The sequence below is a fragment of the Zalophus californianus genome, chromosome 15, assembly GCF_009762305.2.
Source record: "Zalophus californianus isolate mZalCal1 chromosome 15, mZalCal1.pri.v2, whole genome shotgun sequence".
NCBI lineage: Eukaryota > Metazoa > Chordata > Mammalia > Carnivora > Otariidae > Zalophus > Zalophus californianus.
Window position 1 is genome coordinate 61,753,341 of NC_045609.1, and position 18,607 is coordinate 61,771,947.

The 18,607-nt window shown below is 49.7% G+C and overlaps 1 protein-coding gene across 4 annotated transcripts in view; it reads left to right on the forward strand.

Moving 5' to 3' along the window:
• The window catches only part of WBP1L (WW domain binding protein 1 like), a 56,619-nt gene extending 39,342 nt beyond the window's left edge, over positions 1–17,277 (forward strand). For 3 of the 4 annotated variants that reach the window (XM_027596104.2, XM_027596102.2, XM_027596105.2), the window contains exons 2-4: positions 2,891–2,993; positions 12,102–12,263; positions 13,587–17,277. In XM_027596104.2, coding sequence (XP_027451905.1) covers positions 2,891–2,993; positions 12,102–12,263; positions 13,587–14,323 — 1,002 coding nt within the window. In that variant the 3' untranslated portion in view covers positions 14,324–17,277. Of the gene's footprint in view, positions 1–969; positions 1,397–2,890; positions 2,994–12,101; positions 12,264–13,586 lie in introns of all 4 variants that reach the window. The other variant, XM_027596106.2, reaches the window with a different exon arrangement.
• Positions 17,278–18,607: the final 1,330 nt, after the last annotated feature.

Below are 18,607 nucleotides of genomic sequence, written 5' to 3' on the forward strand. Positions count from 1 at the left end.
GGTGAACTTCACTCTTCCAAAGTAGTTCTAAGTGAATGCAGAGTGCCGTTTAGATGGTCTTTCATGCCCAGTAATAATGGCTCACAGAGTAACATTGATATTAAGAGCTCAGAGAAGTTAAGTAACTTACTCAAGGTCACACAGTTAATTAATAAGCCCAGTATAAGAGCTGTGCTTTAGACCCAGATCTGCCTGCCTCTTAACCGTGTCTTCCTCACAGGTCTTTGAGAGTCCTCCAGGTAATCCATGATTAGGCTCCTTGTTTAGGGAAGGCTGGAAGAGCACCAGGCAGCATTTGCACACTGCTGTTCTTTGCTATCTCTTTGAACGAGAGAAGACAGATTTCAGGAGCCCTTGTGTTGACTCAAGGCCTCTGTGGGAGGGGATGGGAGGTGGGTAGGCTAATAAAGACTTAGGGTTGAAGGAGACATTAGAGAGCATCTTTAACTCCTCCTAGGGCCCCTGTGTCCATGTCCTGGTCCTCCATAGTGAAGACCAAACCCAAGAGAGCCAGGGCCAAACCCTAGGCTCCAGGATTTTCCTTTCCTACCAGTAGGTTTCTGGAGGAACTTACCTTGGGATTCCCCATCTCACGTACCCTCCTGCTCCTCCATTTCTTCCTTGCTAAAGGTGCATGAGCCCACGTCTTGTCTTCCTTAACCACCCACCCACTTTCCTTCCTCCTGTGGCAGAGAACGACAGTTTCCATCACCAAGACCATCCCAGGCAGCCTGCAAACTCTGTCAGGGGGCAGGGGAAGGAGAACAGGGGTCAAGATCTACTGGGTAGAAAGTGTTTGAGGTACACTGGATTAAATGATGCTCCTAGAGTTCGGCTCTCCCTAGGAAGGTGGAGGCAGAGCAGGGAAAAAGAGCGGGGTCCTGTTTAGACCAGGCTTCCTGTGCCGGGGGATGGAAAGGCCAAGAGAGAAGCTGACACCAGTAGGTCACGAAGATACCACTTGTTTAGATTTCAGATGCATTCCGTTCCACGCCGCACTTAGGACCAGTTGGCTGCCTTGTGTTCAGAGCCTGGACCTCATCTGGTGAATTTTCCCGAGGCAGAAGTGTCACTGGATTCTTTCACGTGTTGGAGTTGTAGGCAGCACAGCCCCTTTTAGAAACTATGTGGACACTTTGAACTGTGGTCTTGCGAGCCAGCGCCAGAAGAATGGCATTTTGGGGCCTGGTAAACTTGGGAGAAACTTTTTGATGTCCTTATGAAAGCAGCATTTTGCTCTGAAGTCAGGGCGGGTGTGTTCTAGCAAAAGAAGCGAGCCCAGATCTGCCTTCTCCACGTGCACCAGGCCTCCGAGGAGACCTCCGACTGGACACCGCCCCCCCCCCCCCGCCCCCCGCCTCCATCGTGCTTATGGTGGATGTGGGAAGAGGCAGAGGTGGGAAGAACTCTGTTGGCGATGTTGTGAAACCCTCACTGTCAGAGCCTTCCAATGCCTTTCCCATGTTTCCTTCTTCCCAAACCCCTTTACATAAGGCCATAAGGCTCTTAAAGACCAGGAAATGCCTGAGCCTCTGGTGGCAGAGACCTGCCCTGAGCCCGGGATCTGGGCTTTAGCTGTGCCTCTCCCTTGTCCCGTCCCTGTGACGTGAGGTGCCTGAACGGTCTCTACCCAGCCTTAGCCCTGTGGCCGGTTGCCGGAGTGCCTTGTTTATACCCTTGGCCAAGTAGACAGTGTAGTGTAGAGCAAGGCCAGGAGAGGAGGAACTGACCGTGTGACTTAAGTTTCCACTGGCAGGCATCCGCCCGGATGTATGCTGTGGGCAGGGTCAGCCTGAGTAGCAGCAAATACAATACTGTGGTTTTAGTTTCTCTGCTGAGCAGGGTTTTTTTGTTTTTGGATTTTTTTTTTTCCTTCTTAACCCCGAGCTTCTTGAGGATGGGGACAATGTCTTATTCATCTTTGTATCCCACATACCCAACACAGTGCTTGGCACAAAGACAGTGTGTCCAGTAAATGGATGTGTTACTTGTTTAGAATAAATGTTGAAAGCCAGACAGAGCACCTGAGACTTAGAGGTCTCAGCATATGTGTGGTGGGGTCCACAGTACATGTGGGGCTGAAGTTCAGGTTGGCTGGTGGGGTCTCTCATATCTTAAATGTGAAATGTCAAAAAACCGTCTTTACCTCCATCCCCATCCACCAGGGCTGTGAATAGAATTTGGCACACCACGGAGTGGTTACTCAGCAGTGCCCTTTCTGGAACTGTCCCTGACAAGGCACAGTGTGAATCCTAGGTCCAGTCAAGATCATCAAGAGATCATTTGATAAGCAAAAAATTATCTAGCACATTGAAATTGGATGAGGTCAGCTGGGCAGGTAACCCCGTTTCTTAAGAGTGAAGAATTTTAGTGCCAAGTTAACTTGGCCCTCTTTGGAATCACCCTGTAATTAACCTTGAACAGTGTGTGTTTTGAAGGACAGAATGACTGACTCAATGCTAATCCTAGAATATGTACTGCATTAATTGGTTCCAGGAACTTTCACAGAAAAGCCGGTTTTATTTAAAAAGGACTGCTAATTACACGAGAACCATCATCTTTTTACCGGCTGAGTGTAACACCGGAACATGAAGTGTTTCTGCTTGGACATAAAGAAAGTGGGGCATCTGTTTCCTTTCTGAGGAAAACTTCGTTCTTTACCGGTCGGCTTTGTGTGCTGAATCCTCTTCACCCTTTCATAAACCTTTGTTTTTTTTCTTCAATCTGCTGCTGTTGTGGGTTCTAATTTTTTTTTTTCTTCACGGAATGAACATTGATATAGACCGTCTTGGTGGAGGGTGGGCAGACAACCAGGAAGAAGGGGATGAAAAGAAAAGTGGCATTTAAAAGCTATAATTTCATATGTTAAATTTTTTTTTTCCTTTTTTAGGATAAGGAAACCTGTGTGGGTACCAATAATCAAAGCTACATTTGTGACACAGGACACTGCTGTGGACAGTCTCAGTGCTGCAACTACTACTATGAACTCTGGTGTAAGTCCTTGCCCCCCGGGGGTTGCTGGCACCCCAGGGTCCTCCTGGTTACTGTCTCCACTCGTTGGGAAGCAGTGGGCTGGGCACCTTTTCTCATTCTCCCAGGGGCAGTGTTGTGAGTAGAATCTGTTGCTGGGTTCCAGAAGCATGTCCTCTCTAGAGGAGGAGTGCTCTGGTGCTCTTCAGACACCAGGGGCTGACGACTAGAGACTATGGTCTGAGCCTTCTGAAGAGGCCGTGGTTACCAGGTCTGCTGAGGAAGCTCTTGCCTGGGCTTCTCTCTGATGCCCCCTCTAGTGTGTGCTGAGCAGTGACAACAACTCACATCCTTCTGTGGGCCCGCCAGACACCCAGGCTTTGCTGTCTTTGCAAAGAGAGGTTACAGCAGCCAACCTGCTGTGAACGCCAGGCTAGGCTTTGTGGATAGCTGTAAGGCCATTTTCTTGTGAAAACCTTAACGGCTTCCAGAATTCCCCATAGAGCATCAAGGAGCTGCCTCTGTGTCTGGTCCCTGTCAAAGGGATCGCCTTCCCCTAGGTCCTTGCTCATGGAGCCCTCCCAGAGTGAGGGAGTCTAGAGGTTTAGCCCCCTCCGTTTCTTTCCCAGTTCTCAAGCTGAAATGTCTGGAGGCTTGCTTCTCTGGTGCATCTCCCCTGTTAACTCTCAGCTAATTGCTGCATGGAAACAGTCCTCATCTCGCCACTGGTTTGGTTGAGGCCATGAACTTGCACCTTCAGACTTGCACAAGGGTGGTGACATTGGCACAATCTTCAGGGACCTAGCCAGGTTCAAGGGTTTCACTAACATGCTTTTTTGCACTTCAGTCTTCTCGAAGCTCGGATGAGACACTACAGGATGCTGCTGGACAAAGAATGGGAGGACAGGAGAGTCCTTAGGGCAGAGAGTCCCCAGGTGACCAGCAGCACGCTGGTTCACAACTGTCTGTAGAGAGGAGAAATGGTAGCCTGTTTCCCCAGATAGTTCTAAGCCCCCATCATCCCCTCCATTTGGAAACAAACTGGGCTGGTTTGCCAAAGCGGACCTTTCCTGCCCCCGTCACCCTTGTCCTTTCTCCCCTTCTCTGATCTCCCCACTCCTCCCGCATTGGTGATGTGGTCAGAAGGCAGCTAGAAGGGCTATTGTTTGGTATGGAAAGGAAATTAGACTCTTGGCTGGGCAGTCTCTCCCTCTAAATGTAAATGTATCTTGTAGCCAGTGGGAGTGGTTCCTCCAAACAGGACCTCTCCTCACTCTTATCTTCACCTTTCGAGGACTGAGGACTGGCTCGTCTGCCGTTCTGAGGAATCCCAGGGGCAGCCAAGTGCACAGTCCCTTCGTAAGGAGAGAAGAGGGCTTGGGGTGTCCACACCAGTCCTCTGCGAATATAAGCAATAGCAAAGGAGGACCCAGGGTTGTTGCTATTTTAGAAGGGGTGGGGTGGAGGGACTTACTAGAGAACACAAAGTGCCAAGCAGGTGAACAGACTGTGTTTAAATGTTTTAAAATGCAGATAACAGCAGGGCTCCAATTCTCCCTCCCACCCCTTGTTAATACAAAAGTCGAAGCTGGGCTGCCAGAAAGCCACAGAGCTGTGGTTGGTTTTCCCGGGGCCCGGCCCAGGCAGCATCGGTTGTGGAGAGACATGAGGTTGTGGATGGTCTCGTCTCAGACTGACAGAGCCTCCTGGGCTTTTGGCAGAGCAGGCCCAGTAGCTACCAGAATTGGGTCACCGTCACCGGGGCGGGGGGTAGGGGGTGGGGCAGCGGGGACAGGGAGACCCAGATGGCAGGGACGCGGCCTGGGAACCAGGCACTTCACCCCAAGGGCTTAAAGAAAGCCAGAGGAGGAGCTGCTGAGTGGCCAATTCTCTCTCCAGTTACGGTCAGTGGAGAAAAGGAGGAGGCCAGAGACCAGAGTCGATGGGGGCGAAAGACTTGCCATTCTATGAGCTGGCCCATGCTTTCCAATTCTGGAGGAATGGAGATTGTCAAAGCAAAACTGTCCTCATTGGTGCCCAGAAACGGCTTCTTGGTCAGGAGATGCCCAGCGAGTGTTCTACCCCCCTCAGAATTCTGGCGTTTTCCTCCTCATCAGGGTCCTGGCCTCTGCCTGATGTGTGGATAGGAGGGAAGATGAGTGTTTGGATGAGCCCCTTCAGTTCTTAATCAAAACTGCATTTTTGGTCACTTTGAACCCTGTTCCCTCTAACTGTCTCTAAACTTTGCCTGACATGTGAAAATAATGGGCTTTGTGCTATTCTTTTTGTGTCTTTCCTTTGGAAGGAAAGAAGTTTCAGCCAGAAAGTCCTTGGCAGAGTTTCTCTCAGACATAGTACCTCTTTAACCACAGTTGCCTACAGAGAAGGCCTCAGGGGAAAAAAGCAAAAAATGCCATTTCCACCAACCTGTTCATGTCTATGGAGCTGAGTCTTCCTGTGGGCTGAAGACTGTTTTCTCTCTCTCTCTCACAAACACACCACACACACACACACACACACACACACACACACACACACACACACACACACACACACACACACACACACACACACACCCCACTTACACAGACTCCTTTTCCCCACATCTTTTCAGTCATAACTGATGCAGTAGTCATTACTGGGCCTGCGTCAGACGAGAAGCAAAGGTCCTGTTTTACCACTGAGGCTGTCAGAGCTCCTCATCATCATTACTATTATCCCATGCGTTTTTATGGCCCTTGTACTTTAATTCATTATTCAATCATTTATTCATTCAGTAAACCCTTAATCCAGTGGTTCTCAAAATTTGGCAAGCCTCCGAATTTCTGGAGGGCTTATTAAAACACAGATCTCTGAACCCTACTCCCAGTTTTTTATTTAATAGGTATGAGGTTGACCTGAGAATTTGCAGTTGTGACAAACTCCTACTTGAGGCTGAGACTCCTCTGTGTTAGTAACCGTAGGGAGACATAATCCTTGCTGTCAACAGGGAATCTCCTAGCAGAGAGAGGAGATAAGACAAGATGCCCCACTGGTGAGACAAAGTAGAGAGTGGAATGTATGTGCCAGAACTTTGGCTAGGCAGGGTTCAGGCAGGCTACATGGAAGAGGTGGCATTTGGAGTGGGCCCTGAAGGGTGGATAGGATTTAAACACAGGAAGAAGGATAAAATGGTTTCTCAGGCAGGGGAATGCCATAGGCCAGGGCCCCATGGGAAAGAACAGAGTATGCATGCCATTGTTGACCTTTCCCCAGGGTCTGTGGGGCTTGTCTGGGAAGGAATGGGAGATGAGGGTGCTAATGTGCTTGGAACTCTGCTACACGCGAGACACCGAGGAAGATCTTCATGCACATAGTCTCCTTTCTCCCCAAGAACAAACCTGTGAGGTATCTATATCACCCCCATGTGTCAGGACCCAGGGTGTAAAGGAACTGTTCAGCTGGATGCAGCTGACTGGTAGGGTCAGTGTGCCTCACTCCAAAGCAACCCCCTCCAGAACTCTGTGTGCCGCACTGGAGGGGTGATGGGCCCTGGTTGTGGAGGGTCTTTATTGTGCATGTTTGATTTCCATCTGAGGATGCCCTTCATGGAACAGGCAGAGCAAAGAAGAAAACCAAAATCGAGAGAGGCTACCAATATGCTCAAGGCCAAAGATCCTGAACCTGGATCTCCCGATTCTCATCCCAGGACTCTTTCCACTCACCATGCTACATTGTCCAGGGAGAGGTCGGAGCTGGGAATTTCTGCTCCTGAGATAATTTGAGGGACCTTCACTCCGGCATCAGTTTTCCCTTGTTTGGGCTTTAGTTGGGGAGAAGGGAGTGTTTCTGGGCAGTGGAATTCCCCTGAAGTGACACGAAACAGACTATGACCAAATTCATTTAAGACTGCCCAGCTTGTTTCTTACCTGCTAACTTTTTCTTTTTAGTTTATCTTAAGATGTCCATTGTTGAACTGCTCATAATGGAAGCCCGGAGTATTTGCCACCCTTAGCAGAGTAGAGAGTGGGAAGCTGGGGCCTTCTAAGCTGAGATTGGACCCCTGCTCCTAGAGATCCAGCTTCTGGACAAAGACTGGTTGATCAGTAGCACTCGGGCTGGTTTTCCAATGAATTTAGCCAAGAACAGAACCTAGAAACAGACTTTGGCCTTGTTCCTCACCCTTGCTTTTTTATGGAGTATTTTTGGGGGGAATTAAAAGAGAAATGGAAAGAAAACCCTTCCCATCTGTTGTCACACCTGTAACAACGATAGTAATAACAATCTAGAGAACTTATTATATGCCAGGCATGGTTCTGAGTATTAATTCGTTTAGTCCTCACAGCGACTAGTAAGGTAGGTCATTATTCTCCCCATTTTACAGATGAGGGCAAAATGACCAAGATCACAAAGCTAGGCAGTGGTTTTGTGAGCTGTGATTTAAACCCAGGTCACTGCCTCTTCTCTTTGGTAACTACAGTCGTGCTTCTACGAAACGTGTCCAGTCTTTGAGATGAACTTGTAAGCCTTCCGAGGTCTTCTTTGCCCAAATTCAGGCCTTTTCCACAGTGGCTGTGGTAGGAGCTCCTGCTGAGAGCTACAAGTGGCCAGGGAGGTCACCCGCCATCCTGTGGGGTAGAAGGAGAGCTAATTTACAGTGTGCTTTGGCTTCCTAATGAGGAATTTCCTGCCCATTTGGGGAGTGGTATTTTCCCAAGTTTATAGTGAGCTCGGGGCACATGACTCAGTTCCTACGTTGGACTGTGATTGTTTTTCAAAACATGTTTTCTGTTTTGCTTAGCATGACAAATGCTCCCCACCATGAGGTCACAATTTTCAAAGTTGTCATTGGGGAATGTAATCTCTGGGTAGGTGTGTGTTTGGGGAGGAGGGCGTGCTTTTGTGTGTCTCTTTCATTAGGTTTTTCGTTTTTAAACTTAATTCCTTGTTTGTGAGATCTAGTGAAAAGATCAAAAGTTTGTACAAGTCCATAGGGACTAGTCTGGATATTCTTCCTTTTAAACTTGGTGGGACATTACTTTGACTAAAATGGCTCCCAAGAGAGTCCATTTTGTGAGGGCCAGACAGGAATGCCTTCTGCCTTCCCACATTAACTCCATCAAGTGGGACCAGCTCATTAAGGGTCTTTTCTGGGCCTGTGCTACCACTTCATCTTGCCACTAGACCCATTCTGCTTCCAAGTTAGTTTTCCCTCAGTTTTGATCCACACAAATAATCTTTTGTCATACTGTATTAGAAATGAAGAAATTACGGGACACCTGGGTGGCTCAGTGGGTTAATAAGCATGCCTTTGGCTCAGGTCATGATCTCAGGGTCCTGGGGTCAAGTCCCACATCAGGCTCCTTGCTCAGTGGCGCTCTTTCTCTCTGACAAATAAATAAATAAAATCTTTAAAAAAAAAAAGAAATGAAGAAATTAGGGGCACCTGACTGGCTCAGTTGGAAGAGCATGTGACCCTTGATCGAAGGGTCGTGAGTTTGAGCCCCACTTTGGGTGTAGAGATTAGATTATTTAAATAAATAAATAAATGAAAACTTAAAAAAAAAAGAAATGAAGAAATTAGAACTCAGTTTGAGACCTAGATAAATATAACATTATACAACTGGTACATAGTAGGGAGAGTTTTTCTACCCATAGTACTACGTTAAAAGAAGTAGGGTGGTGGAATTTTGATGAACATGTGAGTTATTTGGTGCTCGCTTAGATATGACTAAGGCAGTTTTGGCAAGGGTGTGTGTTCCAGTTGATTCATTTCTTCCCCCAATCTCCTTCTGCCCTGCCTAATTTTTCCTTTAAAATTAAAAAAAAAAAAAAAAAGCTCTCTTTTTCTATTATGCTTCCAGTTCAGTGAATCGCAGCCTTTTTTTCTGGATCAAGGATTCCCTTAAGAATCTGATGGACGCTTCAATCCTTTTCCCCAGAAAAGCCTATAAAGACGCTGCGTCAGTCAGGATAGGCTATAGGTCATGCTTAGTAACAAAAAAGTCCAACCTAGTGGCCTACAACAACATGTTTACTTCTCACACTCTATGTCTATTGTGGGTTGGTTGGGAGCTTGGTTCCCACTTCTTCATCCTGAGGCCAGACTGATTCTGAAGTCACTGTCTGGAATGTTACTGTCACGGCGGGAGGAGGACTAAAGGAAGGAAGGCCTTATGTATAACAAGAGATGTCCTGACCTCTAAGTGACAGAAGTCACTTCCAACCTTTGTTCATTAGTTAAAACCAGTCCCAAAGCCTTGCCCAATCATAAGGGGGCCATGAAGTTCAAGCCTACCCAAATGCCCAGAAGGGGAAAACCAGAAATATGTGGCCAACATGAAAACCAGTACCTGAGATTTTTCTTATTAAAAGCGTGTGTTAAAAAAATAAAGTCCTGCCTGGCTGTCTCAGTCAGGAGAGCAATGGGACTCTCAATCCCCGGGTTGTGAGTTTGAGCCCCACGTTGGGGGTAGAATTTACTTAAAAACAAGAAGAAAAACAAACAAACAACAACAACAACAAAACATTAAAAAAAGAAAATAAAATCATGTTATAAAATAAGAAATATTGCCCCTGGATCATTTATACTGCAGCATAAAGGTTAAAAGTTGGTTTGCCTTTAGGTAAGAAACTACTGAAAAAATGACTTGGGTGGTGAAAACTAGTCAAGTCAGATGCAGTTATCTCATGCGAGAATGTGCTTTTAGAATTAGAACACAACACAGAAGTACAAAGGATTGTGAGATTATGCTGGGCAAGTGAAAGGCAGTAATGTGGAAGAGTGGCTAGTCCAGAACGGCTTAGACAGGACTCTCAAATACGTCTGGAGCCGGGCCCCTGAGCAGAATGCAGTGTGCTTATCTGTGCTGCCTGCCTCGCCAACGCAGGACCCCCCCCCCCCCCCCCGGAGGCTGGCACTGAGGCTTTTACAGGACAGCATCAGGGAGCCACTTCGCTCCCAGAGCTCCCTTCTGGCCTCGCACCACCTCTGAAGGCTCCTATGACAGTATATATCTGGTCTTCCGTCAGCCAGCAGCCGTAGGGGAGAAATGTAAGTGGAATTAAGCAAAGGTCCGCAGTGACTCTGGGAAGGACCACAAGGGAGACCTCTGACTTCAACTTATGTGTATGTTCTTTGGGCAGATCTTTTTTTTTTTAATTTTTTTTAAAGATTTTATTTATTTATTTGACAGAGAGAGACACAGCGAGAGATCCACAAGCAGGGGGAGTGGGAGAGGGAGAAGCAGGCCTCCCGCTGAGCAGGGAGCCCGATGCGGGGCTCGATCCCAGGACCCTGGGATCATGACCCGAGCCGAAGGCAGACGCTCAACGACTGAGCCGCCCAGATGCCCCATGGGCAGATCTTATTATTTATTTTTTTCAAGATTTTATCTTTAAGTCGCCTCTGCACCCTCCGTGGGTCTCAAACCCACAACCCTGAGATCTAGCGTCTGCCAAGGGGATAAAGGGACAAAATGCTTAGCCCACTGTCCTCCACCTCTTCTCTTGTTGCCGGGCCTCAGCAGAAGGTTCCACTGCACACCGACACAGGCTGAAAGCCGTTAGGAGCCATCCAGTGGTGTTGCCAGCCCCCCAGGGCCAGGCGGCTGTCCCATCTCACTCTGGAGAGGTGGCTTTGTGGGGAGATGCAGCAGGGTCACCCCTGGGGGACAGAAAGGGCCTTTGCCTGGCCACACCCTAAATGTCAGTACGATCTTTTAGAACATGATATCCTGGCACGAATAGAAAAAAAAAATCAGAGGTTTATTCATATACAGGTCTGTGTGGGGGAAAGGTTGTTTTGTTTTGTTTTTTTAAGTAGGTTTTACACCCAGTGTGGGGCTTGAACTCATAGCCCCAAGATCAAGAGTTGCATGCTCTACCGACTGAGCCAGCCAGGCGCCCTGGGGCTTTTTTTTTTTTTTTTTTTAAACTATCTTAACTCATTCTGACAAGAGACATGTGGAAATACTTAAATTCTAAACACAAATTTATACTTGCAAAGTAGGTAATAAAAAATACATGTAGCATTGGTAATGGAAAAAAATTGAAGTTATTCAGGAATAGAGAACAAATGAAAAATCATCTTTTCTCACTTAATAACAACTCACCTTAAAATTATTCCTCAGATAAGTTTTTCATTGAGAAAAAAGTATTTTTTTTTTTTTAAAGCAGAATTGCTCATTGATTTAAAAAAAAATTGTAAAGGATTTTCTGCTTACAACTTAAGATTGGAGAGGGGGTCTTCTATTGGGGTTTGTCAAGATTCTCTGAGTATGATCCAAGAACATAGTGGGAAATGAGAAGAATAATCTGCCTGGAGAAGAGAGGGCTATAGGCCTTCTCCCCTGTTCCCTTACCTACCCCTCCCTGGAGCAAGAAGGAAGAAGGGAAGGCTGCTAATGGTCCTGAGTCTAATAAAATCACAGGCCAAAGGGAGGTGGGAGTGTTATTTGCAACTGTAGGAGATGGAATTGTACCAGATTATATCAAGAGCGGAGGAAGTCATTTACACTCTGTAGGGAAGAGATGGACCTGAGGCAATTAGAATTTTCCCCCCTGTAACTTTAGTGACTCTTGCAGTATACCAGTGTACATGATAGAGAAGCGCCCATGGTCTTTTTGGTGATATCAAGAGAACCCTAAGAATTCCTTTATCAGGCGGCCCCTTGCATTTGTTGATATGCTGGGATTTTGAGGGGCCCTTTGCTTTTGGTGAGCAGCCTGGTGTAGCAGCAGGAAGTGAGGCTGGGAACTGGCCTTAAGGCCTTGAGCAGGGCTTGGGGGTGGGGTGGGAGATGGGTAACAAGAAAGCCGGAAGCATTTTTCTCAGAGATCCCTTAAGAGAGGACGAGGACACTGTCCTAAAAGGTGAGCATATTTAATGCCCGCCAAACCCGAAGCATAGCACCAGTGGTGCTGGAGGGGGGCCTCCTGCCCTCTCCCATCCCATCTTTCACTCTGGCACAAACGCTGACAGTAACTGAACACAGGTTCCAAATGTGAATTCACCAGGTGAGGCCTGACAGTGCCGCTTCAACCAGGTGGGCGCTGTCTGGGGACCCCCTGTTGGGAAAGCTTGGGGGGGGCCCCCCCAGCTGGTGTTCACCATGCATGTATGCCTCTCTGCCTTGCCTCCCTGCCCGCAGGGTTCTGGCTGGTGTGGACCATCATCATCATCCTGAGCTGCTGCTGTGTGTGCCACCACCGCCGAGCCAAGCATCGCCTTCAGGCCCAGCAGCGGCAGCATGAAATCAACCTGATAGCCTACCGAGAAGCCCACAATTACTCAGCGCTGCCATTTTATTTCAGTACGTACACCCTAAGCCACCAGACCCCACCCTCGGGAGCCCAGAACCCAGACTGTGGGCCCCTGGGGGCCCCCTTGCCCAGCATAGTGCAGAATTTCACAGGTATGGGGATAAGGGGGCACTCACCTTTAGCAGAGAGGAGCAGGTGCTGTGGATGCAGCACCCTAGAGCCACTGGGCCATTCCAGACCCACATTGACTGGGTTCTGACCGGGTGTCTGATCCTTTAGCAGATGATTTTCTTAAGGCAGGTAGTCAAGAGGGTGTATGATGTGCGTGAATCAGGATTTAGATGGCTGTGGCCTGAAATCCTCCCATTTTGCTTAGTGCCCTGTGATATCCCTGAGCAAAGGCTGCCACGAAAGGGGCACATGGGAGGGCACGTGGTGGGGGGTAACACTGGGACCTTCTGAGAACCAAGAAACTTCACTGAAGGACATTCACCTGACTTCCCTGGGGGATCCTTACACATGACCCTCAAAGGGTCCCTGGAGGCCCAGCTTGTCCAAAGCCATTCTACAGTGTGTTCTACAGAATAAAGTGCTCACAGGTCTGGAATTCCCCATCTAGAAGGGTTAAGTGTTTAGCACAGTGCCTGGCATATAGTAAGTGCTCAATAAATGCTAGCAGTTATTGTTAAAACCAGACCATCTGTGCCTTGAGACATTCAGCACATTCAAAATCTGACTTACCTGGCACGTTGACAATAAGCCTTGGTCGGCAGGCCCTTCACCCTTCGCTGGTAACCCACCCACTCCTGATCTGAGTCAGGAGGAGGTTCGGTTTGTCTTTCCAGACCACCTCCGGCCGCTCAGATTTCTAACCTCCCAGGAAAAGGCCCTTTTCATGGTCCAAACATCTGGAAGGGGGCGTGGTGGCAAGAAAAACGGGGTCAGGAAGTCTTAAATTAGGGTCCCTGACCCTGAGGCCTATGGGATGTAGACCGAGGACACAGTCTGAGCAAGAAACATGAGACTCGGGGGCATGTGGAAACAGATACGCTCTGGGCAGAAATGATCTCTTGGCCATCCCCCACATTTGCCTAACCCTCTGCCTTAACTCCAGACTGGCAGGAGTCCTGCCTGTGAAGCAGGTTCAGGGGCTCTCAGATTTCAAGAAGCCAGATTAGGTCACTCCCAGTCTGTCCCTCTTTTCCTCTGCAAAATTGCCACGCCCCTCCGCCCTGCCCACAATCAAGAGCTGTAGCCGGCCCTCGGTGGGTATGCTGGGGGTGGGAAGAGGCATATGTTGAGTGCGAGCTTTGCAGTCTGTCCTAGAACAGTTGCCAGTGCGGTAATTTCTCCTCCCTGCCTCCCTGTTTTAGGGTTTTTGCCAAACTATTTACTACCTCCTTATGAGGAAGTGGTGAACCGACCTCCGACTCCTCCCCCACCGTACAGTGCCTTCCAGCTACAGCAGCAGCTGCCTGCACAGTGTGGCCCCCCAGGCGGCAGCCCCCCAGGCGCTGGTCCCACTAGGGGCCCCCAAGGGGCGCAGAGCAGCCCCTTGTCCGGGCCCAGCAGAAGCAGCACGCGACCCCCGAGCATCTCCGACCCTGAGCCCCCCGACGTGCCCGCCAGCCCAGCAGCCACCAAAGCCCCTGGAATGGAGCCCAGTGGCTCTGTGGCCGGCCTGGGGGAGCTGGCCCCTGGGGCCTTCCTGGACAAAGATTCCGACTGTAAGGAGGAGCTGCTGAGAGATTACGGCTCCGAGCAGGGCAGCGCCCTCCCCGATAGCAAAGACAAGACGCCCGGCAGACATCGCCGCTTCACAGGTGACTCGGGCATTGAGGTGTGTGTGTGCAACCGGGGCCACCATGACGACGACCTCAAAGAATTCAACACGCTCATTGACGACACTCTGGATGGGCCCCTGGACTTCTGTGACAGCTGCCATGTGCGGCCCCCCGGTGACGAAGAGGAAGGCCTCTGCCAGCCCTCCGAGGAGCGGGCCCGAGAGCCCGGGCACCCGCCCCCGCCACGGCCCCCCGCGTGCCTGCTGCTGAACACCATCAACGAGCAGGACTCCCCGAACTCGCAGAGCGGCAGCTCCCCCAGCTAGAGCGGGCCCGGCCTGCGCCTCAGAACTTGGCAAAGCAACCAGGGAAGGGGAGCACCATGAGAGAAGCATTAAGTGACTTTCAGAGGAAGCGGTAGAGCCGCTTCATTCTTCGCCCCCTCCCCGCCGGCCTGCATTTTCCTGCATCTCCAGGTACAGCTTGGGGAGTGGAGGCCTCTCCGCCCACGGGAGCACAGTGTCGTGGAGAGCCGGCACGTTGGCTCGTTCTGTGACTCATTCCTCATCCCGGCCCTGTCCCCTTCTTTTCTTTTCAAGTCATATCTCGCTGCCTGCTCGGGTCAGAGAGATGTGTGTTTCAGAAGCCCCCAAGGAGGGGGCTGAGACTGTGCCCTGAGGTGACCCTTGGTGGTGGAGTGGATTTGTGCCCTGGTGTTTGTTAAGAGAACTTTGCTGTGTCTCAGTCCGGGAGAGGTGGCAGGTCTCAGCCCTGGGGGAAGAAGGAAGCCCGCAGAGGCCCAGGGATTGTCAGCCCCTGCTGCCAAGGTCTGCAGAGCCAGAACTGGGCTAGTCCTGGGGGAGGATGAGAGCGGACAGGCAGTTGTAAGGTTGGTAGGAGGCTTACTGCTCCCTCAGATTCCAGGTGATGAAGTCGATGTACCACTGTGCATCCCTGAGGGGCCCTTCCCAGCAGGTTCTGGCTGGCCACAGCCTGGTTCAGTATGGAACATTATGTCACCTTCTTTTTGGTTTTTCTTTAAACAAAAACAACAGCAGCAACAGCAAAAGCAAGCTGAAAACAAGAACTTGACCAGCGGGCAGGCAAGAATTCTGTTCTGGAAAAGGGAAGTTTGTGCCTCTATCCCAAGTTGACCTTCAAAGAGCCTGCCTGCCGTTGAGCCGGGAGGAGATGTTTTGTGTGCAGGCTTGGGTGGGGGCTAGCTCTGGAACTTCTGTGGGAGTGCAGCGGAGCCTAAGCCATGGGGGTGCATCTGGTGCGGCTTGCTGCATCTCTGCTCTTCGGGCTGACCCTGTAGGTGTCCAGGGTCCTCCCCCACCCAACACACAGTCTGCAGGCCTCCATGCCTCACTGTTCTCGTAGAAACCAGGGAGGCTGCGGGTCCTAAGAAAGGGCAGCCCCATAGCCTGGCTTTTACACAGTATTTTCTCTTGATTCTGAATGAGTTCTTCTGTTGTGTTGTTTTTGTTTTTATTTTTAAACTGACCACTTGGAAAAAATGGCTTGGTTATCTGTGGCTTTCATGCCCTTCCCCTGCCTCTCCACAGCCCCCTTTCTGAGTGGGGTGACTAATTTTTGTAGCCTCTGTAAAGAGCCTGAGTGGCCCAGGTAGGAGGGCGAAGGCAGTGGTCCGGAAGGACCGCAGGATCCTTATTACTGTAGTTTGGCTTCAGATAACCAGTTGAGCTTTGACAGGAATAACCTGATGGAGAAAGCAAACAGCTAAAACTCACATTCCCTGTCCAGTGCTGTTCATATGAAGAGTTTGGTTCTTCTCCCACTCTTGAACGATGATATTCACATTAGGCATTGACGTTACAGTAAGAAAGGAAAGAAAAATATATATATATATGTACAAAAATAGACAAATCCAAGGCTGTGAGGTAAACGAGTGTCTGCGTTCGGAGTCCACAAAACCAAAATCCATGTTGAACAAAGTGAAGTCTGTGTACAATGACTTTTTGGATAACTTGTGTGTGTCTGTGTGTCGTGTGTGAGCCCCCAGCCCTGTTTTCCTGTGAATATACTTTGAATGGCAGCCATTGTGCTCGTCAACCACACGTTTGGAGCAGATATGGCCCCGCTCAAGGTAATTTATTTTACACACTTACTGTTTACTGAACAAATGTCTGACTGTGTACCCGGGTGTATCCAGCAGCATTGTCGATGGCAGCCCCCCCACCCCCTACTTCCCACCCCCCACGTCTGCCAGAGATAACTGTGCTCGGAGTGGAGGCTCTCCTCTACCCAGCCCTGCAATTTGCACATTGCTCCGTGGACACTCGGAGGCCTGTGTTCTGTTCCCTGTAAGTGGAAACGTGCTCTGAACCTGTCTGCCTCCCTGGGCTCCTCCTGGCCCTCGGTATCAGCCCGCAGGGGGTGTTCAAAACCACTCGGCACAGAAGGCGAAGTGGAACTTCAGACAGAAGCTTGGTTGGATCTTCAGTGACACGCTTGGACTAGCTGTGGCCCAGACGTTGGCCCTGCCCAGCATTGGCAGGAGAGTTTGGCAGACACCGCAGTGCCATAGGGCTCACCTCTCTCTGCCGGGGTCCAGTGCATGCAAGCAAGCCTGTGTGTGGCAAGAGCAGGCGGGAGTGCGTCAGCAGCCCTCAGATGCCTTTCCTTCCACCTTTTTTAAAAAAATAAAAGTAAAATAAATAAATCAAATCCCAAACAACTCACTGAAGTCTCAAAGGAGATGAAGTTTTACCAAAATGAATCCTGCTTCAGTTAACTGATCAAATGGATGAATTCTGGCCCTGTCAAGTTTCCTTCCCCGGCTGGAGTGGGGCATGCGCGTCAACTGTTGGGCTCAATGCAGCGTCCTGCCCTATAGGCGTGAGAAGAAGCGAGACAGCCACTAGAGCCAGGCTTGATTCCAGCGGTCACGCAGTCTGGCCTCTGCCAGCCGGGCTCCCCTGCCAGGAGAGAGATGGAAATCGGGAGTTGAAGGACTCGATAGGGGGCCAGGGAGATCCGACTTGCATCTGGTTTTCCAGGTGAACAGAGAAGGAAAGGGTTGGTCTGGCCGAGGGTTTGGTGCTACAGTCGGGAGATTTGCAAATGCTAACACATTCCTGTGTGAGGCACATCACCATTTGTCAGTTATTGTGAATACGTGTATTTTAAGCAATAAGATTCAGCTGGTCAGACTCTTCTGGGCAGCCTCGGTGACGCATTTCCTGTGCTGTGATTGTTCTGAAGACAGAGTGGCTCTATCCACTGTGAGAAGCCCAAATAAAATCGATCCCCAAAACGCGGCTCTTCTTTTTTCTTGCAGCACCTTGTTCTTTTCTCCCCACTCCTCCCTCAGACTTCAGGGGTCGTACCCCCAAGATGGCTAACCGCAAACACTTCTCCCTCCTCCACACAGGCTGCGAGAAGGCACCTACCAGTTGAGAACAGGCCCCTGGCCTGAGCGGAGACCACAGGGCCAAGGGCGAGGTGGGTGATGCTCCTGCTGAGGCCACATGTTGTCCTGAGTTTTCCCCAAGCCCTCTCTCTGCCAAGGGTGTATTTCTGATGTTTGGAATGCTTTGTAAAATCCCACACACGGGTTAAAATCGGGCACAAAAAAGCAGAAGCAATGGCGTTTGAAAGAAAGCAAGCACTCCGTGAGATCATTAATTTTTATTAAAATTTTTTTTTTTTTTTTTTTTTTTTAAATTTGAGAGAGAGTGAGCGAAAGAGCGAAAGTCAGGGGGAAGAGGCAGGGAGAGAAACAGACTTCCCTGAGCAGGGAGCCCGATGTGGGACTCGATCCCAGGGTCCTGGGATCATGACCAGAGCTGAAGGCAGTTGCTTAACTGACTGAGCCACCCAGGCGCCCTCGTGAGATCTTGTAATGAGATGATACAGGGGTGCCTGGCTGGCTCAGTCCGCAGAGCATGGGACTCTTGATCTCAGGTTTGTGAGTTCGAGCCCCACGTTGGCTGTAGAGATTACTTAAAAATAATAAAAATCTTTTTTTTTTTAAGATTTTATTTGAGAGAGTGAGTGGGATAGAGCACAAGCTGGGGGGTGGGGTGCGGTGGAGAGACAGAGGGAGAAACAGACTCCCCGCTGAGCAGGGAGCCTGATGCGGGGTTCAATCCCAGGACCCTGGGACCCTGACTTGAGCCACCGAGGCACCCCAAAAATAATAATCTTTAGGGGGAAAATTATAGAAATGTGGAAGGCCCTGGAATTTGATACACATGTATTATTGAGTCTCCCACTTTGTGCCCAACACTGTGCTGGGTGCTGAGGAGAATGAGAAAGAAGTAGAGAAGACAAGGCCCTGTCCTCTACAGGCAGAAGACAAAACAACCGTGTGAAATAGTTAACAAGAGGAGGTAGATTGAGATGAAGTGAATGGTACAGATTCAGGGAATCCTGAGGACTCTCAGGGGCTCACTTGAGGGACCTGAGAACTGGGTGTGCTAACCTCTGCCATTGTGGGCCAGTCGTTCTTTCCTAAGGCTCACTGTCCTTTTAGCCCCTGCTTAAGACTGTCCTCTTAGAACTTTGAGTCAGCTGTAAATCCCTGCTCGAAGGAGAGGAACAGCCTTCGACCTCTGCCCAGGAAGGGGAACACCACCACCCAG